Source organism: Pan paniscus, chromosome X, assembly GCF_029289425.2.
Source record: "Pan paniscus chromosome X, NHGRI_mPanPan1-v2.0_pri, whole genome shotgun sequence".
Classification (NCBI taxonomy): Eukaryota; Metazoa; Chordata; class Mammalia; order Primates; family Hominidae; genus Pan; species Pan paniscus.
In genome coordinates, this window is record NC_073272.2 from 28016824 (window position 1) to 28025524 (window position 8701).

At 44.4% G+C, this 8701-nt stretch overlaps 1 protein-coding gene across 1 annotated transcript; it reads left to right on the top strand.

The window, feature by feature from the left end:
* Positions 1-2273: 2273 nt before the first annotated feature.
* MAGEB5 (MAGE family member B5) lies at positions 2274-4508 on the top strand. Its single transcript, XM_003819591.4, has 2 exons — positions 2274-2437; positions 3324-4508. The coding sequence occupies exons 1-2, from the start codon at positions 2379-2381 to the stop codon at positions 4366-4368; spliced, it is 1104 nt and encodes a 367-aa protein (XP_003819639.2). The 5' UTR covers positions 2274-2378; the 3' UTR covers positions 4369-4508.
* Positions 4509-8701: the final 4193 nt, after the last annotated feature.

Consider the following 8701-nt stretch of genomic DNA (forward strand, 5'->3'; position numbering starts at 1 on the left):
GTAGAGACGGGGTTTCACCATGTTAGCCAGGATGGTCTCGATCTCCTGACCTCATGATCCGCCCACCTTGGCCTCCCAAAGTGCTGGGATTACAGGCGTGAGCCACCGCGCCCGGCCCGGAAGCAAGACTTAAAAGTTATTTTGACATAGTATATATACAAGAAAGAAATCCCCAACTGCGATAGGAAGGCAAAGAGACCTGTGCAGTTGCCCCACTTCACAAACTGTGTCTTCTGGGCACATGATGTCCAGGGAGTATCTGAGCAATATGAGTGATACTTTCTTTACACAAAATGCCAAGAAGCCACTGAACCATCACCCCTATCATAGGCTGGGAGAGCCAGAGTCTGCTCCATTAAAAAGACATTTGAATTAGGTTACTTTGAGTATAATTTGTCAAACTCTAAGGGAGGGTTTGGTTTTTGGTAGTGATGAAGTGAATGAAAATAGGGGCGGTTTGGATGGAAAAGTGACCGGGGAAGTTTTCGGTCCCTAACACGAAACAAGAACTTTGAGTTGCCTCCAGCTAAAGGAGACAACTCCACAGCCAAATAACAGATGCTTTAATGAGGAAACACTACTCAATTTTACTGGCTGGGCAGCATTTCAGCAGATGTGGATTTCTATGTTATTTGGAGTATTCTCTAACATATTCTGGAAATAAAATTCTGTAAGGGAAGATTGTCATCATCTTGGGTCAAACTAAGTTTACTAATAATTACCATTCATTAAAGACCCAAAGTTTACTTAACACTGTGTCAGGTGATTTACATAGAATATATATATATATACATATATATATATATATATATATATTTGATAAGATGGGGTTTATCAAATTGACTTTGCAGGTTAAAAACTTGCAATTTTCTCAAGTTCACAAGACTGGCAAGTGACAGAATTAGACTAGACCCTGGCTCTGAATTTATCTAGAGTCCACAGCTGTCCCACTTCTTCCAGCCTCAGGCAGACCTTGTGTTACTAATTTTCTACTCACTACTTCAAAATATATCTCAGGTGATACAAAGCAAGACTTCAAACCCCAAATACTGTTTTGGAATACACAGCCCAAGGAATAAGCAACAAAAATACCAAAATAAATGCAAGTTGTGAATAAAGAAAGAGATATGTGTTGGCAATATCATTATCTGCAAAGTCAATGTCAGAAACCTCAAAAGACTAGGGACTCACAAAATCATTTGGCTCAGCCTCTTCGCTGTAGCAAGTAGATATATTTGAACAGAAGTTACATAAGAAGCTAAGTCTGCCTAGTGACAAGAAGGTATGTATCAGCAATGGTTTTCTTTTTTTTTTTTTTTTTCTCTCTGAAAGCACACCTGTCCAGAGCTTTCTGCTTTGTGCTTCAGATTTCCCATCTCACATCATTCTTAGGACACATCCTATTCTCTGCAACGTTTGCAGAGGGAAAACTAATGAAGAGTTTGGAATGATGTGGCATTTCTCCAGAAGCCTCTCATAGAAAGTGTAGAAACCAAAATGAAGACTCTGACGAATGAGAACTAAAGAAACAAGCACCCCATAGTAAATGGAGTAACAGAGATCAGACTGTGTCTGCTTTTAGACCTGGAAGACTGAAGCAGGACTGTTAGGCTATTTCTCTCTTATTGTTCAGTGTTCTCAGGAACATAAGAGCCTTAGTCTACATGAGTGACCTAAAGTTGAAAGAAGAAACTCAAGTCCTGTAAAGAGTCAAGGTGAGGACCCTGAGTAAGGACTGAGGGCAGACCTCTACCCTCCACAGAGATAGCCCCAAGGAGCCTGAATCTTGATGTCATCCCTGGGAGGGCACAGACAGGTGGCATTTCCTGTTTTCATTCTGGGACCTCAAGGAGTGGGAACCTTGTTCTAAGGTTTTGAGACTTAGACAGTAGAGGGAGATGTTCCATGCCCTGCCAGGAATCAAATGCATGAGTGATGACTGAGGGGACCACAGACCCTATAGTAGGGAGGTGGCACAGGACCTCCCCCTGCCATCAACCCTGAGAGGCCTTGGGCAGGGCTGTCAGGCTGACTTCTGCAAGAAGGGTTTCAGAGATATGAGGGCTTAGTCTGAGGGGAGGGTCCTCAAGTCAACAAAAAGTCCAAGGCCCTGCCATGAGTCAAGGTGATGGTCCCTAGTTAGGACTTAGGAAACCCTCTACCCTCAGAACTAAGAGAACCACACAGAGCCCCACCCTTACTGGCAGCCCTGGAATACATGGGCATTGTTGACATGTTGTGACATACTTCCTCGTATGATGTCACAAGGAAGTAAGGAAGTTGGTCTGATTGTGAGTTAAGGTCAGCAGCTAGAGGATTTCCAGGTTTCTCCAGAGGCCACAGTAAGTACGTTAATAACTGAGGGGACCACATACACTATGAGTGGGAACACCACAGAATTCAACTGTTACTCTCAGCCTTGGGACAATGAGGACAGGTAAGAACAAATGAGAACAGGTGAGAAGACCCTCACATTCCCCATAGGGCATGTTTCAGGGTTGTTTTGTCTTTAGTATGAGGGGATAAGCATTAGGAAGGGAAGGAGAAGTTCCACACCCCACCAGAGGTCAAAGCAAGTGCTAAAGGAACAATCTACCACTAAATAGAAGAGTTAAAAAAGAATCTGGCCCTACCCTGGTTTCAGTACTTGAAGGGCCAGGGCAGGGTTGTGAAGTTGAAGCTCTTCTCCACCTCTTTATGTCAGGTCTATGGGAGTTGAGATCCTTAGTCTGAAGGTGCAGTAGTCACCATTCAAATGAAGGGAGTTGGGCTCCTAGGCCCTATATGCCAATGTAAGGACCCCAAGTGAGGACTGAGGATCCCAGAAAGGCCAGGACAGGAAATAATCTACTCAGCAGTCAGCACCGTGGGCACTCAGACAGCAGTGATAAGCTGAGGACCCCCTTCACATCCTTCTTATGGGTCCCAGGGAGGTTTGTAATATAACTTCAGAGGAAATGGTTCTCATGACCTGCCACCAGTTGGCATGATTGTCTTGAATGTGAAGTAAAAGGACCCCTCAACTCAGAAGACTGGCAGCCACTATGTCACCTTAATATGCCTGAGGCAGGGTTGCCAGGCTAAAGCCTATGGTTCCATCTAACTTCCTCCAAAGGTTTCCCAAGGGGCACATTGATCAGGAGAACAGAATCCCAGTGGGTTCCTAGAGCAGTTCCGTCATGGAAAACTGCAAATGTTGTTTTTATTATAACCATGGTAGAATTTCCACGTTGAAGGTGCACAGACCCTCTCAATCTTCCTCTTCCAGTGGGCTCTCTTGACCCGTTCTCCTACTCATTCTCCTGCCCGCTGTCCTTTATCAGAGCCAACATGTCTCAGGATCAGAACTGTAAGCTCCACACTTGTGAGAAACACTACCAGATCCAAGATGACTCTCTGCTTCAGAGTGGAGCTCAGGCCAGTGAAGAAGTGGAAGATGATCCCCTCCCCACTTCCTCTCCTATTCTTGGGGATATTCCCCAGAGCTCATCTGCTGCTGAGTCAAGTGGCACTTCCCAGGAGCCTTGCGAATCCAGCACCATGACTTCTGCAGGTGTTTTTAATGCAGGATCTGACGAAAGGGCTAACAGTAGAGATGAGGAGTACCCATGTTCCTCAGAGGTCTCACCCTCCACTGAGAGTTCATGCAGCAATTTCATAAATATTAAGGTGGGTTTGTTGGAGCAGTTCCTGCTCTACAAGTTCAAAATGAAACAGCGTATTTTGAAGGAAGATATGCTGAAGATTGTCAACCCAAGATACCAAAACCAGTTTGCTGAGATTCACAGAAGAGCTTCTGAGCACACTGAGGTTGTCTTTGCAGTTGACTTGAAAGAAGTCAACCCAACTTGTCACTTATATGACCTTGTCAGCAAGCTGAAACTCCCCAACAATGGGAGGATTCATGTTGGCAAAGGGTTACCCAAGACTGGTCTCCTCATGACTTTCCTGGTTGTGATCTTCCTGAAAGGCAACTGTGCCAACAAGGAAGATACCTGGAAATTTCTGGATATGATGCAAATATATGATGGGAAGAAGTACTACATCTATGGAGAGCCCAGGAAGCTCATCACTCAGGATTTCGTGAGGCTAAAGTACCTGGAGTACCACCAGGTGCCCTGCAGTTATCCTGCACACTATCAATTCCTTTGGGGTCCAAGAGCCTATACTGAAACCAGCAAGATGAAAGTCCTGGAATATTTGGCCAAGGTCAATGATATTGCTCCAGGTGCCTTCTCATCACAATATGAAGAGGCTTTGCAAGATGAGGAAGAGAGCCCAAGCCAGAGATGCAGCCGAAACTGGCACTACTGCAGTGGCCAAGACTGTCTCAGGGCCAAGTTCAGCAGCTTCTCTCAACCCTATTGAAGTCTGAAGCTTTTTTCATCCAGTCAAGCAAATATAACATCACCAAAAGGGATTTTTTTGGAAATACAAAAGAACCCCCAGTAAAATAATTGAGATAATGAAATAGAAAAAAATAATAAAACATGATCTTGGTTTTCTTCATTCCTTTCAGTCTTTTGTTTTATAAAATTAAATTAAAATTTATACCTTGATATGTTTAGCTTAACAATGTAGGAGAAATTAAATTTAATAAGTTAGATCTCTTGCTCACTCACTCTCATATTCCCCAAACATCATTTGAGTACCTGCTTTTTGGAAGGCTCTGTAACAGTACCGGAGCTGCTCAGATAAAGGCCCAGCTTCTGCCCATAGAATCTTTGAGGCTAAAAGCTGCAGTCATATAAAGTAAATGTTGAGCCACCCTCTATGACTTACAGGAAAGTAGAAAGGATCGATGAGAAGGGGGCATTCCAGTTGAGAGCAGTAAAGCATAAATTTCATGAGGCAAGACAGTTTGAGTTTTAGGAAACTGAAAGTCAATGTGTTGTAATTTTTAAATTAATTGCATGGGGGTGCTAGATGAGGCTATGAAATTGGTAAACAGAGGTCAGAACCCTCAGATGATGCATTTCAAAGTTGAGAGAGAAAACCCTTTAATGGAAAACTGAACTGTAGTGTAAAGCCCAAAATTAAGGCCTAATACTATATACTGCCAGGCAGGCTAAGAGCTCCCCTTCTAATGCCGCTTGCCTAAGACAGGGTCCCATAGCTGTAGTGTATCCCTTATCTTTTTTCCTGTCTATTGGAAGAGGGGGCTCAGGCAAAACCTCTGTCTCCTCTTTGTTATTTTGGCCCGGTGATAGTGGGGCTGAGGGATAAGGAGGCAGTAAGGTAGGTGATGGTTCCTCTTCCCTCCCCTTTTTAGGCTCTTCTGTGTATAACGGGACCAAAGCCACCCTAACTAAAGCCCATAATGTTAAAGATGTTACTGGGACCCGTTGCCCTTGCACATGATGCTGTTTAAGATTTCTCCCACTTGTTCCCAGAGCTCTACATCTAGCATACCTTCTTCTGGGAACCATGGGTTATGAGATACAACAGTTTGCATTAGGTCCCTTAATTGAGCCTGTGAAACCAAGCCTCCACTAGCTTTAAGCAGCTGTTTCAATACTTTTATATACTGTTTCTTTTGAGCTGATAACTGTTGTCCCATGATGAAACCCTAGCCTGAACAATTCCCTCGAACTTGGAAATCCTGAGCAGGCACCGATGACTTACTGATTTACTGACTTACTGACTGCACAATCTCCTTACCTTTGTTTTGGAGGGTTCCTTCATGATTTGTTGCAGCATTCCTCTCACAGGGCACCACCTGCCGGGGTCTGACCCGCAGACCATGGCCAAATGATGGATGAAAGAATGCACTCAGACACAGATATCCAGTGAAAGAGTGGGCTAGGGGACCGGCCACGCACAGACCCCACGGAGGGTGCTGTAAAGAGTCAGCAGCTGCAGCTGCTGGTGCTGCAGGCATTTATTCAGCACAGATTTAATGAGAAAGGCTTTGAGACAACACACTTGTGGATAATTAACATGGTGGCCCCTCTGGAGAGAGCAGTCCTGCACATGGCTGATTAAAGGCCAGGTTCCGAGGCCTAAGTAAATTAACTTATCTAGATCAGTTTCTTTACATCCCCTTGTTATCTAACCTAAGCTCTTAAGAGAACTCAGCTGCCTTCAGCCAAATTTTCTTTCGAAGCTTTGCAAACCCCTGGCTTTCCAAGAAGGTTTGCATCTTTCTACAATTTTTCCCACCACCCTGACTGATCTCCTACAATATATTGCCTTCGATTTTTCAAATGACCTAACTAGAAATTCCTCTCTACACTATGCACTTGCAGATTAAGTCCCTTAGCCAAACAACTATCTTTACTAAGAGAACCAGGCACAGATCTTGTTTTCTTTCCCTGACAGCCTTCAGAATTATTCACACAAGCCAATCACGTCTTCCCATGAGAACTAGAGGTCACCTCTCCCTCTTGATCTACAAATCATGCCTCCCAGAGACCTTATTCATTCACTCTGTTCCTGAGTACAACCCTTGTGTGACCCTGTGTGGTATGTGGTATACTGCAACCCTGGGCTGTGAGTATATGTGATTAATAAACTGCTGTTGACCTCATCTGTACAGTGCCCAGTATCATGTGTTTGAATACCACATAACCATAATATGGAAATTCCTTCCTCACCAATAAACAGGACACCACTAAAGCATGCTTTTATGAATTACTTTGAGATCATAGATAATCCAGAAAGAAATCTTTACATTTAGACTAGTGGCTTACACAACAGAAGTTTATTTTCTCACAGTTCTGGAGGCTGTAAGTCCAAGATCAAGGTGCCAGCAGGGTTGGTTTCCTCTGAGGCCTCTCTCAGCTTGCAGAAGGCTGCCCTCTTGCAGCCTCTTCACATTGTTGTCCTTTTGTGTGTGTGCATCCCCGGTGTTTCCTAGTGTGTCCTAACCTCTTCTTTTCAGGACACCAGTCAGATTTTATAAAAGTACTCTAATGGCCTCATTTTAACTAATCACCTGTTTAAAGACCTTATCTCCAAATAGAGTCACATTCTGAGGTACTGGGGGTTAGGACTTGAGCCTGTGAATTTGAGGTTGGGGGCAAAATTAATTTCATAATAGACAGGAATTGGAGATACCTTTGCTCTTATCTCAGTACAGTAGAACACAATGCACAAGCTACGTTTTCTATGCAAATTGTCTCCAGGGAGTTTCCCCAAATTAAGAGTGAGACGCACGAAAGCCACTGTGTTGCCTTTTTTTTTTCTTTTTACCTAGAATTGGAAGAAAGAACTAGATCCTACTAGGAAAAGACATTCTAATGAGATTATCCTGAGTGTAATTTGGCAGATTCTAAGGGAGGGCTAGATTTTGGTGGGGAAGAAATGAATGAAAATATACGGGGTTTGGATGGAAGTGTAGCTGGGATGCACTGAAGGAGTTAGTCCTTAACAAAATTCTAGAAGATTTGAATTGTATCCAGATGGGGAAGAACTCCCAACATCCAAATTAAATAATGGATTCCCTAGTGGGGAAAATCTAATTTTACTTGCTACAGCAAATTTTTGGATGATTTGGTGTTGTTTGAGAGCATTGCATTTTCTCTGACATATCCTGGATTTTTAAAAAATCTCAGATAAGAAGATAATCATAAATAAATGTCATTTATTAAACACCTAACATTTGCCAGTGACTGTGAAAGATTAAGTCTTAGTGATGAAGAGAATTAGATTAGTGTGTGTTTTCTGACAGCCACCTCCTATCCCAGGACCTCTGCCTTGTTCTTCAGCTTCCCCATTTCACATCACTCCACTTGGACACAGACCTATTCTGCTCAAGATTTTTCAGGAGTGTGGCATTTCCCAGGAAGCTTTTCATTAAAGAGACAGGAGCCAAGGATGTCAGGGCCTTGCTGCAAAGGGCTCTCATTGAAGTAAGGCTCTAAGAGAAGTCAAATTGGGAATCCTCTGTGAGACTGAGGGAACTACCCACTCCAGAACAGAGAAGGCACCACAGATGTCACCCCTGCAGTCAGCCTTGAGAACACTTTCACTGGGAATATGGGTAGGACTCACTTCCACCCGAGGGTCACAGAAAGGTGAGGGACGTGGCCTAAGGCAGGCCACCTTAGCACACGTGCAAGCTAGCGAGGGGTCTTAGGCTCAGGCAGAAGTCAAGGTGAGAATACCTAATGAGAGTAAGAGAACCACCCACCTCAGAAGCATGCCCCGGGCCTTCTCCCCCAAAAAGCCTGACCCCTGTTCTCAGTCTTGGGAGGCACTGAGCAGAGTAGGCAGGCTGAGATGTGTGCTCACTTCTGCCTCTAGGGCATCGGGGAGGTGAGGGTCTTAGTAAAAGTACATGAACCCAGAGCAGCTGAGGGAGAAGGAGCAAACCCTAGCAGCAGTCAAGGTGAGGAAGGTTAGGTGGAGAATCCCATCAAGCTCTTGTTTGCAGCTCCCTGAGTACCCGAACATGGATGTCAAGTATATGTGAGCTCTCCTTTCCTACTTGATGATACCGGGAGCTGAGGTCCTTGGCCTGGAGTGGGCAGGGGACAGAGGGCTAAGGTCAGCAAAGGAAGGAGTACCATGCCCTTCAGGGAATCAACAGCAGAAGCCTGTGTGATTTCTGAGGGACCACTGATCTCAGAAGAGTACCGTAGCACAAAGCCTGCTCCTGCCATCAAACTTAGGAAGCCCTGGGCCAGGCTGACTTCTTCAAGGGGATCTCAGAGATGTGAGGGCCTTGGTCTAAGGGAAGAGTACTCAGGTCAGCAAA

Bases quoted from the DNA above. Each gene is read 5' to 3' on its own strand.
- MAGEB5 (XM_003819591.4), top strand. From the start codon at position 2,379: ATGAGTGGGAACACCACAGAATTCAACTGTTACTCTCAGCCTTGGGAC. The intron at 2,438-3,323 runs GTAAGAACAAAT...GTCCTTTATCAG, and splicing joins CCTTGGGACAATGAGGACAG to AGCCAACATGTCTCAGGATC.